The 15,945-nt window shown below is 45.6% G+C and overlaps 1 protein-coding gene across 2 annotated transcripts in view; it reads right to left on the reverse strand.

The window, feature by feature from the left end:
- Window positions 1-15,945, reverse strand: part of LOC134929391 (charged multivesicular body protein 3) — an 82,975-nt gene that overhangs the window by 47,418 nt on the left and 19,612 nt on the right. The window contains exon 5 of one of the 2 annotated variants that reach the window (XM_063925043.1): window positions 9,735-13,587. The exons of the other annotated variant lie outside the window; for it this stretch is intronic. Within the exon in view, the coding sequence (XP_063781113.1) occupies window positions 12,024-13,587 (1,564 nt within the window). The 3' untranslated portion in view covers window positions 9,735-12,023. Of the gene's footprint in view, window positions 1-9,734; window positions 13,588-15,945 lie in introns of those variants that run through there. 2 annotated transcript variants of the gene reach the window in all.

The following is a 15,945-nucleotide window of genomic DNA, read 5'->3' on the forward strand; positions in this document are numbered from 1 at the left end:
GCTAAACAGGACTGACGGCAATGTGAACCCCAAGCAGTTAGTTGTAAGGTAGCCCAATCAATCTGTGGGTTATGTAGCTGGAGCCAGGGCATACCTAACACAATCTCCTGAGTTGCCTGAGGAATAACTAGAAATTTTATTAACTCAGAATGCAGGAACCCAACCCCCAGTATCACTGGCCGGGTTTGTTGAGTGATATACCCCTTAGAAATACGACTACCATCAACTGCCGTGATGTAGACTGGATATGGAAGTTCATAGACCGGCAGATGAAACTTGTCTACCGCAGCTTGAGTGATGAAATTCCCCGCTGCACCACAGTCTACCAACGCAGTTGCAGATTGGAGTCCAGCCGCCGTCTCTAAGGTCACAGGAAGAATGAAATCTTGGGTTGAAGGAGCTTGCTTGAAAGATCCCAACTTGACTCCTCCCCTACAAGTCAGGATCTGGCGTTTCCCGAACGCACTGGACAAGAATTTATTTGGTGACCTACTGCCGCACAATAAAGACACAGTCTCTCACGAAGTCTCCTTGACCGCTCCTCAGAGGTTAAGCGGGACCTATTAATTTGCATAGGCTCGTCAGAAGGTGGAGGCTGAAACTGTACAGGAGGTACCATTCTTGGTTTGCGACACTCAGCACGAGCACGCTCACTATTGCGTTCGCGGATGCGAGAGTCCAACTTGATACATAGGGAGATTAATTCTGGTAATTGCACAGGGATATCACGGGTTGCCAGTTCATCTTTTATCCGTTCCGAGAGTCCATGCCAAAAGGCTGCTACCAAGGCTTGGTTATTCCACTGAACCTCTGCGGCTAACGTCTGGAACTGGATGACGTATTGGCCCATACTGCGAGTCCCTTGACGGAGCTGGAGAAGATCTGCGGAGGCTGATGTTGCACGACCCGGTTCATCAAAGATGCGTCTGAAGATGGAAACAAACTCGGCATAGTTGTTCATCAACGGGTCGGCACGTTCCCACAGAGGAGACACCCAACTCAGAGCTGATCCGGAGAGCAGTGAAATAATATAAGCAACCTTGGATCTTGGCGTGGGAAAATTATGAGGTAAAAGTTCAAACTGGACTTCACACTGGTTGAGGAACCCACGGCATAACTTCGGACTGCCATCATACCTGCTAGGCACAGGCAGGTGCAAACGAGATACAGGAGCAGATGCAGCCGGAGAAGAAGAACCCCCTACACTTGCATGTGCAGGGGTAACAGGAACTGGAGATGCAGGCGCACTTAGCAGAGATTGTTGTAACGTATCAATCCGGGAGGACATCCCTTGCAGAAACTGGAAGATCTGCTGCTGCACAGCCTCTTGTCCATCCAAACGGGAGACCAGGTTTTGTAAGGCCCCTGACCCCACACTCTGACCACCGTCCGAGTCCATCGGTCCTGAACTTACTGTCAGAGTCGGTTTAGTTTGTGTCCCCGGAGGGGGCGCTAGTGGGTCAGTGGAGGTAGGTGGAATGAAGTGAGGAGGCAGTATTGGGTTTCTGCGCATGTGCACAATGTAGATTTATTAATAACAGAAAGTCCAGATAATAATGCAGCAGAAAGTAAAACAAACGAATGCAATGGAAATGACAATGGTAACGGCAATGGTAATGGCAATGATATAATATGGTTTGAAACTGAAAGTCTATGGCAGAGTTTGTAATGCAGAAATGGAACCAGAGTAATTAAAACGTGGAGCCAGCAGAGGTGGAATAATGGTAGCAAACCTGGTAGCAATGCAGGAGACTGGATGGTAATGTTCACTGTGCTGTTGGAAGTGCACAATCAGCATGCAGGCTGAATCACAGGTGAGATGACGGAATGCACCTGGAGAGGGAGTCTCTACTGCTGTAGGCTGGAGCACACTGCAGGTGTAGAAGGTGTGAAGCCAGAAAGGTATTGCTGGTGCTGGTACTTGTAGTTCCACGGAAGTAACAGGTACAGAAGAATATCCAGGAACACGGAGGATCAGGAGAATATCCAGGAACACGGAGGAACAGGAGTACAGGTCTAGACACACGGGTCGCAGGAGTGACACAAAGTTCAGGACAACCTCTGACTCACCCTGCAGCTCCTGATATACCCCCTGACCGGCAGGTATTGGCTGGAGTGAGACGAGGAGGTGCGGCCAAGCTCCGGATTGGCTGCCGCACTTACACTGGGGAAAACTGTCATGGCGGCGCCCATGACGCGGCCCGGCTGGGACGCGGCGCGCCCACACGCCCGTTGACTCCAGGGGCGCTCCCAGGCCTGAGATGGTATCCACGAGCAGGGTGACAGGTGACAGCAACATGCAGTGACCCCGGACGGAGTCCGCTCCGGCGGACAGACATAACAGCGGTAAGTCGATTCCTGACAGAGACGCCATCATATCCACCTTTGGTTTTTCCCAACGGTTCACAATCATGTGGAAGACTTCTGGATGAAGTCCCCACTCTCCCGGGTGGAGGTCGTGCCTGCTGAGGAAGTCTGCTTCCCAGTTGTCCACTCCCGGAATGAACACTGCTGACAGTGCTATCACATGATTTTTCGCCCAGCGAAGAATCCTTGCAGTTTCTGCCATTGCCCTCCTGCTTCTTGTGCCGCCCTGTCTGTTTACGTGGGCGACTGCCGTGATGTTGTCCCACTGGATCAATACCGGCTGACCTTGAAGCAGAGGTCTTGCTAAGCTTAGAACATTGTAAATTGCCCTTAGCTCCAGTATATTTATGTGGAGAGAAGTCTCCAGACTTGATCACACTCCCTGGAAATTTTTTCCCTGTGTGACTGCTCCCCAGCCTCTCAGGCTGGCATCCGTGGTCACCAGGACCCAGTCCTGAATGCCGAATCTGCGGCCCTTTAGTAGATGAGCACTCTGCAGCCACCGCAGAAGAAACACCCTTGTCCTTGGAGACAGGGTTATCCGCTGATGCATCTGAAGATGCGATCCGGACCATTTTTCCAGCAGATCCCACTGAAAAGTTCTTGCGTGAAATCTGCCGAATGGAATCGCTTCGTAAGAAGCCACCATTTTTCCCAGGACCCTTGTGCAATGATGCACTGACACTTTTCCTGGTTTTAGGAGGTTCCTGACTAGCTCGGATAACTCCCTGGCTTTCTTCTCCGGGAGAAACACCTTTTTCTGGACTGTGTCCAGAATCATCCCTAGGAACAGCAGACGTGTCGTCGGAAACAGCTGCGGTTTTGGAATATTTAGAATCCACCCGTGCTGTCGTAGAACTACTTGAGATAGTGCTACTCCGACCTCCAACTGTTCTCTGGACCTTGCCCTTATCAGGAGATCGTCCATTTTCTTTGAAGAAGAATCATCATTTCGGCCATTACCTTGGTAAGGACCCGGGGTGCCGTGGACAATCCAACCGGCAGCGTCTGAAACTGATAGTGACAGTTCTGTACCACGAACCTGAGGTACCCTTGGTGAGAAGGGCAAATTTGGACATGGAGGTAAGCATCCCTGATGTCCCGGGACACCATATAGTCCCCTTCTTCCTGGTTCGCTATCACTGCTCTGAGTGACTCCATCTTGATTTGAACCTTTGTATGTAAGTGTTGAAATATTTCAGATTTAGAATAGGTCTCACCGAGCCGTCTGGCTTCAGTACCACAATATAGTGTGGAATAATACCCCTTTCCTTGTTGTAGGAGGGGTACTTTGATTATCACCTGCTGGGAATACAGCTTGTGAATTGTTTCCACTACTGCCTCCCTGTCGGAGGGAGACGTTGGTAAAGCAGACTTCAGGAACCTGCGAGGGGGAGACGTCTCGAATCTCCAATCTGTACCCCTGGGATACTACTTGTAGGATCCAGGGGTCCACTTGCGAGTGAGCCCACTGCGTGCTGAAACTCTTGAGACGACCCCCCACCGCACCTGAGTCCGCTTGTACGGCCCCAGCGTCATGCTGAGGACTTGGCAGAAGCGGTGGAGGGCTTCTGTTCCTGGGAATGGGCTGCCTGCTGCAGTCTTCTTCCCTTTCCTCTATCCCATGGCAGATATGACTGGCCTTTTGCCCGCTTGCCCTTATGGGGACGAAAGGACTGAGGCTGAAAAGACGTTGTCTTTTTCTCCTTTATACGGCAATACTTCCATGTGCCGTTTGGAATCTGCATCACCTGACCACTGTCGTGTCCATAAACAACTTCTGGCAGATATGGACATCGCACTTACTCTTGATGCCAGAGTGCAAATATCCCTCTGTGCATCTCGCATATATAGAAATGCATCCTTTAAATGCTCTATAGTCAATAAAATACTGTCCCTGTCAAGGGTATCAATATTTTCAGTCAGGGAATCCGACCAAGCCACCCCAGCGCTGCACATCCAGGCTGAGGCGATCGCTGGTCGCAGTATAACACCAGTATGTGTGTATATACTTTTTAGGATATTTTCCAGCCTCCTATCAGCTGGCTCCTTGAGGGCGGCCCTATCTGGAGACGGTACCGCCACTTGTTTTGATAAGCGTGTGAGCGCCTTATCCACCCTAAGGGGTGTTTCCCAACGCGCCCTAACTTCTGGCGGGAAAGGGTATACCGCCAATAATTTTCTATCGGGGGAAACCCACGCATCATCACACACTTCATTTAATTTATCTGATTCAGGAAAAACTACAGGTAGTTCTTTCACACTCCACATAATACCCTTTTTTGTGGTACTTGTAGTATCAGAAATATGTAACACCTCCTTCATTGCCCTTAACAAGTAACGTGTGGCCCTAAAGGAAAATACGTTTGTTTCTTCACCGTCGACACTGGAGTCAGTGTCCGTGTCTGTGTCTGTGTCGACCGACTGAGGTAAAAGGACGTTTTAACGCCCCTGACGGTGTTTGAGACGCCTGGACAGGTACTATTTTGTTTGCCGGCCGTCTCATGTCGTCAACCGACCTTGCAGCGTGTTGACATTATCACGTAATTCCTTAAATAAGCCATCCATTCCGGTGTCGACTCCCTAGAGAGTGACATCACCATTACAGGCAATTGCTCCGCCTCCTCACCAACATCGTCCTCATACATGTCGACACACACGTACCGACACACAGCACACACACAGGGAATGCTCTGATAGAGGACAGGACCCCACTAGCCCTTTGGAGAGACAGAGGGAGAGTTTGCCAGCACACACCAAAACGCTATAATTATACAGGGACAACCTTTATAAAAGTGTTTTTCCCTTATAGCATCTTAATATATATAATCATATCGCCAAATAAGTGCCCCCCCTCTCTGTTTTAACCCTGTTTCTGTAGTGCAGTGCAGGGGAGAGCCTGGGAGCCTTCCCACCAGCATTTCTGTGAGGGAAAATGGCGCTGTGTGCTGAGGAGAATAGGCCCCGCCCCCTTTTCGGCAGGCTTCTTCTCCCGTTTTTCTGAGACCTGGCAGGGGTTAAATACATCCATATAGCCCCAGGGGCTATATGTGATGTATCTTTTAGCCAGTATAGGTATTTCATTGCTGCCCAGGGCGCCCCCCGCAGCGCCCTGCACCCTCCGTGACCGCTGGTGTGAAGTGTGTGACAACAATGGCGCACAGCTGCAGTGCTGTGCGCTACCTCATGAAGACTGAAAAGTCTTCTGCCGCCGGTTTCTGGACCTCTTCACTTTTCGGCATCTGCAAGGGGGTCGGTGGCGCGGCTCCGGGACCGGACTCCATGGCTGGGCCTGTGTTCGATCCCTCTGGAGCTAATGGTGTCCAGTAGCCTAAGAAGCCAATCCATCCTGCACGCAGGTGAGTTCACTTCTTCTCCCCTAAGTCCCTCGTTGCAGTGAGCCTGTTGCCAGCAGGACTCACTGTAAAATAAAAAACCTAAAAACTTTTTCTAAGCAGCTCTTTAGGAGAGCCACCTAGATTACACCCTGCTCGGACGGGCACAAAAACCTAACTGAGGCTTGGAGGAGGGTCATAGGGGGAGGAGCCAGTGCACACCACCTGATCCTAAAGCTTTATTTTTGTGCCCGGTCTCCTGCGGAGCCGCTAATCCCCATGGTCCTGACGGAGTCCCCAGCATCCACTAGGACGTCAGAGAAACATTTCTCTAACAGTAAAAGTTCTAAGGTATGAGGATTGGAGAGATCCTACTCTATTTTTAATAGATGCGGGTTAGTGGTGCCATATGTAGTTTTGACCAGTAGGGGTCATAAGGTTATTAATAAGAAAGACAAATCCCATTGTCTAAATCAGGAGCGATTTTTATTTCCAAAAATAAGAATTTTGTATGTTGTGGACAGATGCTAAATTATTAGAGAAATATATTTAGAATACTGGAGCTGATTATATGTCTTAGTTAGAACATCTGAATAGAGGAAATCTAAAGGTTAAAATACGAAATGTATATATATTTACTTAGTATAGATGAAAATGAGGCTTGAACCACATATATTATTGCGCATGTGCAAATCCGAAAATCCGGTATTTAAGGATAAAAGGATGAAGGTAATATATTACACTGAGGAAGCCGCCGAAGCCGGAGGGTAGGCGGAGAAACGCGTTTGGAGACTCAGGAGATCACTGCGGATACTCTGTACCTCATTGCGCCACTGTCATTGTGGCTTGCTGAAGCACTCTCACCAGCGCACGCTGTGCAAAGGAGAGCGGAGAGTAGAGGTTTTTGCCGGGATAAATATCACATTATACAGCGGCTACTGTGGCTGATTGAAGCGCTTTATTAACCGAAGCTGTACTAAGGAGGGAGATCCACATATTGGAGAGTGTTGCACAGATTCTTAACACCAGCATTCCTTGTTGGAGCGGCTGCCATGCCTACAGCAATCTGAGGAGAGGTATATTAAGTACTTAGTGCACGGTACTCTGGGTGGAATCTGGGACTCTCTGAGTATAAACAGTTATTTTGTGGTTCTATCCACATTAACAGCTGAACTATTAATCAAAAATCAATCAATCTTCAATCTTTCATCAATTAACTGCCTTGTGGTTTAATCCATATTAACAACTGAATTACTAACCACTTTACAGATACCAACAAATATATTGATTAATATATATGGACGATAATTGGTATAAAGGAGATACATCTGTGATATTAATTATACTAACCCATAACAAGTGATTGGATTGGAATATATGGACTTTGTTCATTATAAAAGAGGAGACTCAATTGATATACACCTTGCTTGATTGATAGCAAAACAGCTGACTACAAATTATCAGCTGCATCGTGCACTACATGTTCAGTGTTTTAATAAACCAATTTGCTACAATGAATGGACACTACCTATAAATTATAATATATATTGTATTTGGTTAAAATCGTGTTGATAGTGTCCAAACAGATTAGCTTGTTTGACCACTGTGTTATAGTGATTCTGGGAATAAGAACTTCCATTAAAGGGACAAAGAGTCCGGTAACGCAGGTGGTTAGAAAAGTTGATTAATTGTGGAAATATTCAGCCTTGATATGGCATATCTTTTAAATAATTCTAAATAGATTAATATTAATACCGGCCGGTACCATAGTATAATATCTGTACTGTATATTTGTATGTTGTATTTTTTTATATATAAAAAAGTAAACTAAAAGGATTTTATACAAAGTGAATAGCGCTGTCTCATTCTTCGATTTTGTTTTCTATATCTTTGGGTGAACTGGGATCAGTCCCCCGAGACTAGCTGCTTTTACCTTGTAAGGTGACAGCGCCAGGTGTATATTTTTGTAGATCCCTCAGGAGACCATCCGCCACCTCATCAGGAGCATGCCCAGGCGTTGTAGGGAGGTCATACAGGCACGTGGAGGCCACACACACTACTAAGCCTCATTTTGACTTGTTTTAAGGACATTACATCAAAGTTGGATCAGCCTGTAGTTTTTTTTTCCACTTTAATTTTGAGTGCGACTCCAAATCTAGACCTCCATGGGTTAATAAATTTGATTTCCATTGATAATGTTTGTGTGATTTTGTCGTCAGCACATTCAACTATGTAAAGAACAAAGTATTTAATAAGAATATTTCATTCATTCAGATCTAGGATGTGTTCCCTTTATTATTTAGTGTTCCCTTTATTTTTTTGAGCAGTGTGTATGTATGTATATATATATATATATATACACACACACACACACACACACACACACACACACACATATATATACATACATAGAATATTATATATAATAAATAAATAAATACACACGCTAGGTGATTCATCGTGCCCTACGGGCGCTCTTCACACCATCGTAAGGGGCTACACCCCCATAACCCTTGCACGCCCTTGTGGCGTGCAATATTTTTATTGTATGGAGTATTACCTCCAATCATAATTGTGTGAGTGGTTAAATATTGCACGGACAAACGGCGTGCAATGGTTAAGGGGTCGTAGCCCCTTGCAACGGCGTGAACAGCCCATGCAGTGCCTGATGAATCACCTAGTAGGTGCTGTGGTTGGGGGAGTGGCGGGTGCGGAGGAGACGCGGATGGGGCCCGAGGGTGCGGTGGGTGGGGGTCCGGAGCCACCGCGGGTGGGGGAGGAGCGGTTGCAAAGGTGCCGTGGGAGGGGGGCCGGAGCCACCGCGGGAGGTGGAGGGGGGGTGTCGTGGATGTGGGCCGGAAGTACTGGGAGTGTGGGAAGGGCGGTAATTCTTCTCCTGCTTCTCCTCCTGGAAGCAGCTAAGCTACTGTTCTCCCTTTGGCAGCGGCTCACCCGCAGACTCGCACAGCAGCCAGTCACTGATGTTAGCGCCGGTGTTGTAGTTTATTTAGTGCGTCTACTTCCCTGTAATGCGGCGCATTGGGACACCGGCAATAATAACAGTGACTGGCCGGCAGAACTGACTGACTAGCTGAATCAATGTAAAAGGTGAGAGTGCTGTGCAGTGTCAGTGACACTGCACACCCACTGCACAGCACTGTCACCTTTTACATTGATTCAGCGTCCAGACATTACTCTCCGCGATATCACCCACTCTATCCGTTACATTAGCCATCTCGGGGCTTCCAGGCCGGCAGCCCAGGTGCTGTGTTGCAGAGTCTGGGGATCTGGGCGCGGCCGCGTCCAGAGGTGGCTCCGGGGCTGAGAGTATGCGGCGCAGGGAGGGCTATGTAAGCCTTGAGCTGCGCCGCTTTCATACACATCTATGTCGGTGGCCGCAACAGTTTTTGTTCATCCTGTGCCGTGACTAGGGAGTGGTGATTGTTGATGCCGGAGGGGGCAGGTGGACTGGCAGCAGGACATAGGGGGAAAAAATCCTTTTACTGCAGCGTCCTATGTCAACAGCGCAGAGACTTGCTTCATACCCTACAACTGTATCTTTTTAGCAGGTACAGAACCTTTTTTTTTAATTCTCTGTACCAATTTTTGTCTCTCCAAACTTCCATTGAAAGTATAGGAAAAGGGGCGCGGCCACCCTCCTTTACACGTGACCACACCCCCTTTTCTAATTTGAACCAATTTTAAAGTGTTGGAGGGTATGTTGCTGCAGAAGCAGTGGGCCTATTTTGGGGTGTGGGCCTGGAGCTGCAGCTCCATCAGCCCCATTGTTAATCCTGCTCTGGGAACACACAGCAGCCAAAGGGCAGAGCCTCCCAATGGATGTAACCTGCGCGGGAGGACGTTTCTCGCCCAGTAAGCTGTGGACTGGATGTGATAGGCCTGCCGCTAACCCAATGAGAGCTCCTAGCCACGCCCAGTGTTATACACACAGTCACAGATCTGGGCTATTATATAGGAGATTATATATGTGATTTGTAGTAACATTTTTGCATATTGAAACACCTGCAAATATTTAGGTCAATTCCATTTTTAATCAAATAAAAGTATTAGATTATACAGATATCTCATGTGCATCTCTTTTCCAAGGTAATTTTAATATATAGATTTTTTTTTTAGTCCCCTTCACATTTATAAAGAAAAAAAAAAGACTGAATTATGTTACAAGAATGAGATGACGACATCCGCTCATACAATCCCCATTTGTGTAAATGGTTGTACTGAAAATTAAACTTATTTAACTTTTAGTCTAATCTGAAGAGTTCATCATTAGCCAAATGGAGGCCTTGAACAGTAAGGGCTAAAACATAATTTACAACTGCTACTATACAGTTAGCCATTAGTTTTCATCACTGCTTGTTAAAGTGTACATAGTGGAAGCGGCCATTTTGTGGGCTAAACCAATATTCAGGAGGACACCACCTATCAATTCATTAGAAACCAGGGACATTCAGGTTATTGAATAGTCTGAATACTGGTGTGCTGTATGCAGTGGATAGGTACAACGTCACGTGAGCCTGTCAGCTATACACAACGGAGCTGCCATTTTGTGGGCTGACCCATGCGCGTTTAGCTTGTAAAGTCACTAGGAAGCAGTACTCCATGACCAGAAATCAAGAAACACCACAGGGACCTCAATGGACCTAGCTTCAGCCTCCAGAAATTGATGCCTTTACTGTGTGAAGTTGACCTGTGTATTTGATTTTACAGAGGCACGTAAAAATCTACGGTCTTGTCATACAGCCTGAAACTTTGACATCAGGTACACAGCCTTCTGGGAAGTTTCAGTTTTGGTTGGAATAATCCATTAAGCAGGCCTGACCAACCTGTGGCTCTCCAGCTGTTGTGAAACTACACATTCCAGCATGCCCTGCCACAGTTTTATCTTTCCCTAAGCAAAACTGTGTCGGCATGCTGGGACTTTTAGTTTCACAGCAGTTGACCAGGACTGTTTTAATAGGTCCCCAGTTCGGCATTAAGGGCATCTTTAATTCTTGATCACCCCAAAATACTGTACAACCTTATTTACTGGCGGGTTCACAAAGTAGCATCAGTAAAACGTTCTATATTTTTATTTTTAGGCCACTTGAGTGCTATTCAAACCTAAACTTTAAAATTTTTAATAGATTTTGCTTTCAAGCAGAGAACGTTAAACCCATTTTTTCTTATTAGAATAATGTTGAGCCCCTGACTAAACTTTGATTAATAAAGAAACTGGAGAATGATAGTCTGTATTTCTATTAAATGGTGTATTTGCATTGAAATAGGTTATGGAAATCTACTTTTCGCACAAACGCTGTGGATAAGATAACTATCAGAATATGACTAGCCATAAAAAAATAAGAAATAATTAGGAGCCCATAAACAGCTAGAAATGTTCATCATTTCCTTGTGCCAATAAAGTTTGTTCTACGTATTTCACTGCAGTCCATATGGACGGTATGGAGGGACCAATGATCCATTTTCTGTATTATTTAGTGGCTCTTTTATGCTTTACGTATTGATCAGTCAGTAATGACACCAATTATGAATGGATAGACAGACAGGCTTAATATTGGTTTATCCCGTAAAATGTAGCTCTGCCTAGTACAGCTAGTGAGCAATAATGTGCATTAAACAATAAAGAAACATTTGAAACGGATCAGAAAAAGACTCAGCGAGTAAGTGCATGTTATAGGACTGGTTAGAAATATTGCGGACATTTAAGAAAATTGGTGCACGGGAAGCTGCAAAAAAAAATATGTGCTGTAACTCCTAGCAACCAGTCTGTCAGTTTAGAAATGAAAGCAAATCTGATTTGTTGCTAGGGCTTCCAGCATCTTTTATCCCATTACCTGTGCACCAGTTTTCAAAACAGGACCCTCATTAAATTATGAAATAAAAATACTTATTTTTATTAAAACATAAACTTAGCGTTTTCTGCTCCTCTGCTGATAAGGTGTATTAAAAATAACACCATTGGTTAAACTTTCTGGACGTACCGTCACAAACTTTTGAAACACTGAGCGAGGTCTTTAGAAACTAGCAGATAAAATGATTAAAAAAAAACAAAAAGTAAAAAAATAAAATAAAAAAAAATGTAATACACTGAACTAGGAATATAGTTTGAGAAATCATAAAAAAAGAAAATATTTTTTGCTTACATATGCATTTATGTTTAAACACACAAGGCAACAAAATGAATCATGGACGCTAACATAATGTGCATTAGTTCACTGTACTAAGAATGAAAGAAACCCCACAAAACTTTCTAACAGGTACAAACAGATACGGGCCAGGAAGCGGTCAGGCAGGTGGCACGCGCTAAGAAGGGGTTTGGCTTGACAAAGGTGACTGATGAGTAGAATGTTTCTTTTTGTACGATGCCCAGCGGCAAACCGGGCAGCAGTGTCTTCCCCCCACCAGCCACATTACAATGCAGTTTTGGTGGAACACGTGACCACATGGTAGACCCATGAGCAGAGAGCCATTTTCAAAATTCTCTAGACACACCACGCATTCTGTACAGTGCAACATGTTCTCCGGCCACATGGACCAGTTTGGTTCCAGGCTGTCCATCGTGCAAGAGGAACCATATGACCCATCTTCTTTTCCGCATGGGCTACCTTGGCTTTCAGTGTCAACACAAGAGCAAATCTGGCCAGTGCACTCTGACGAAGGCTTGACTGTGCAACAACCGGTATGGTTAAGCGGGCGACTACTACAAGTTACACCATTGCGTTGCTCGGTCTCCGAGTCACTGTCACTTTCTAGAGAGCTCTCAGAGAGGTCTTCTTCTGCATAATGGCTATGACACTGGAACTGCCAGGTTGGTAGATTTTTTATGTAATCTGAAGGGATAAGAGGATGAAGCCATAAATCAGGGAAGGCTAATCGCTCAAGGAAGAGCTCTTGGTCTTCATCCCAGTCTGAGTTGTTGGGAAAGTGATGAAAAGAGGCAATCGGGTGGAACAGGTAGCTGGTGTACCAGTCCCAGAGGCTGGATAGCCACTCCAGGTTATTGGCGTTCACCTCGTCTGCATTGTTGTTACGCCGCCTTTTCTTTTCAAAGTAGTCGATGAGCAAGCCGTGGCCAAGATAAGTGCCTAGAAAAAGGGCAGGGTGGGAAGAATAGAACATCCAGTCCGCTCTCACCCATGAGGCCAAAGTGGTGGTGTTCGAGTACCGGAGAAGCTTGAGGCTGTACTCATAAAAGCTGTCCAGGTAAGGTAACTGCAAAAAGCCCAAAACTGGTAACCAGGAAATAATTAGCAAGGAATTGTATGCCCCTAAAGTGCTGATTAGAACCACAAATCTCTTTATGGTGGCTCCTTGTGTGATAAACAGGTCCATCCAGGCCATGAGATTGACCAGAACCAGGCTGAGCACAAACAAGTCATTGACTTCTGGCTGCAAAGTACGTAGGAAGGAGTCCATGGCACGGAGGGAGACGTACTCTCCTGTATTATTTCCGTACTTGTAGATTCCCTCTGGCGTTTGCAAAATGTAGGACGGCGTTCTGGTTATGCCAATTTCTTCCATGTAACTTGTGTTGTCCCAGTTCCCGACACTGACGAAGATGAATTCTACTCTGCCGGTGAACTTTACGCTCAGCGCGGAGAAGAAAGCTGGAGGCTGGTCAAGGTTGGCAAACAGGTACAGCTTGACCTTGTACTGGTCGCTTTTGTTCCACTCCTGCCTCAGATGCTCGGAGTTGTAAATAGTCTTGATCCGCGACGCGGCGTGAGCGGTTATCCACTTGAAAATATGCTCCGTCTCAATTTTACGTCCGCTGTACTCTTTAAGCATGACTTTCCCCTTGGACGTGCTGGTTTGAGGCACTGACATAATGAGTGTCGATCTCATCCAACCTCTCTTCCTGCAGTATCTGGGGGAAAAAAAAAAAATTCCAAACAGAAGCAGAAAACTAAGATGCCTGGGGTATATTTCAATAAAAACAAACAAATATACAAACAAAGACCACAATTTGGCATTAAAACTATAACAATACTTAGCTGGTTGGAGGTGAAAATTTAAAACGTCAATCTCACTCACTGCAAAGCCCAGCCTGCTAAACACTGACTGGGAGTGCCGTTTTAAATTTTCATCTTCAACCCACTGGGAAGCAGAAGCTTTGTAAATCAAGCCCCAATTATTGGTTTGTGACAAAATACAGGTAACACAAAAGGGGTGTACACCAACAGTACATGCACAATAAAAACAGACTGAGCAGCCTTGCTTCTACACCGGGAGGGAAAAACACATATATCCCAAAAGGTTCAAATGCTAAAACAATGTGCAGCATGCATTGGCGCTCAAACAGTAAGATGAATCCCTTGAATTATTGAGGGATGAAAGAATAAAACCTTTGGTTCATTCACAGGATAAAGTGCATTTATTCACATGGGCAAACTCACCAACATGAAACATACAGTTAAAACATACAATAATAAAAACAGTTATGAACAAAAATGAACCTGGAGGCAGTGACTAGTTTAAAGTGACTGTGCAATAAGTAAACAATCAATCTCTCACCATGTTGTGGCCCTGCGGTGGGCTAGCTTAGAATAAGCAGTTAGGGTCCAGAGCTGAAATAGCCCGGCACCACCGCATAGAGCATATATCAGCACAAAAGTCCTTCCAGTAGTATCACCGCTCCTTTGTCCATTAAGCCCTCTATCCAAATACTAAACCAAAGGTTTTATTCTTTCATCCCTCAATAATTCAAGGAATTCATCTTACTGTTTGAGCGCCAATGCATGCTGCACATTGTTTTAACAAAATACAGGTAAACAAGAATTGGGCACAAAGTACAAACTTGGACACTTTGGTAAAAATGTTTACAGTTTAGCTTCAGGAAACAGCATCTTGTACGTATTAATGTAAAACGTATAAAAGATGTTTTAAGGATGTTTTAAAGGACTTGACCCACGGTGTTCCAATGGGTTCAGGGACACTGCAGAACTGGGACACGGTGGCAGCAAAGGACACTCTTTCTTGCAGTAGAGTACCAGAGAAGTCCAGCAGTGGTTGGCCCCACCAGTAGGGGCTCCTAATAGTAGCAGCAAGCCTGTCAATAATCAGCAAAGAGGATCATGTCGGGAGGGTCTCAAAAGGCACTGCGCCAGACAATGATGCTCCGAGACCACTGGCAGCAAGAAAACCTGCATCCCCCACATCTGGTGTCCAGGTTCACGAATTGGCATTCATCTTGTAGGAGGCACCAGACTCTTGGGCTCAACTCCTAGAGAGTTGGTTTAAGGTGGCAAAGTTTAAGGATGAAATTTCCTAAATCTACATGCATAATTAGGTTGCGTCTTCTACTTGCATTGTTGCACTCAACGCTCAGTCATACACTAACCGCTTACATGAGATCAGAGCCACAGGAACTTCTGCCTATGCAGCCAGGTAATGTAATTAATGCCTAAAGCTGTAGAGAGGGTGGGGCACAACATTAGAGCTTATTTTTAATAATGGGAAGTTTGTTAATAACTGTACATTGCAATTAGGCTTTTATTCAGGCTGTACTATTAAGGTTAGAGTTTGGTGTGGGGGGGGGGGGGGGGGGGGGGGGATTCAAGTAACCCTGTAATTTTTTGGATGCATAAAAAAAAAGGGGGGCTTTTTGGGACATTTAGCAAATTCCCCCCCCCCAGGCATTTCAATTAGAGCTCAATTTTTGCACATATTTTCAGGCGGAAACACTTGGGGGAATATGTAATAGAGCTCAAGTTTGCCGGAGGTGCGGGACGTCAATCGAGAATGAACGTATTTTTAAAGCAGCAATCATTTATAAGGCAAAACCAACCTGGCCATGGCCTTGAAAAAGTGGTCTACAAGTGCAAAATGCGTCGACCTAATGTGCATGCTGCCATACAACGAAAGGACCAAGGAACACCCATCTGTGGGACTGACTAGGAGCCGAAGCAGGGTACTGTCCTGGGATACCCAGCTTCACGCCACCTGCGGCTGCCAACTCCACACACGGGTATGGCTACAGAGACCTTTTAACTTTCATAAAGTTTTACTTTCTTTCACTGTCATTTATTCATGCCAAACAGCTGCCAGTGTTCATTGCACCCACCCATGTGATTCTTTCCCTGCGGAATGCCCAACATCCTTCACCACCGTTATCACATGTGGACATTCCTTTTATCTACTTTACTGTACTGTTCTGATCCATCACAAATAAACTGTGTTTATTTTATCTGTCCATAGTTGGTCTAACCAAAGCACTTAAGGTCAA

Source organism: Pseudophryne corroboree, chromosome 1 (genome assembly GCF_028390025.1).
Source record: "Pseudophryne corroboree isolate aPseCor3 chromosome 1, aPseCor3.hap2, whole genome shotgun sequence".
NCBI lineage: Eukaryota > Metazoa > Chordata > Amphibia > Anura > Myobatrachidae > Pseudophryne > Pseudophryne corroboree.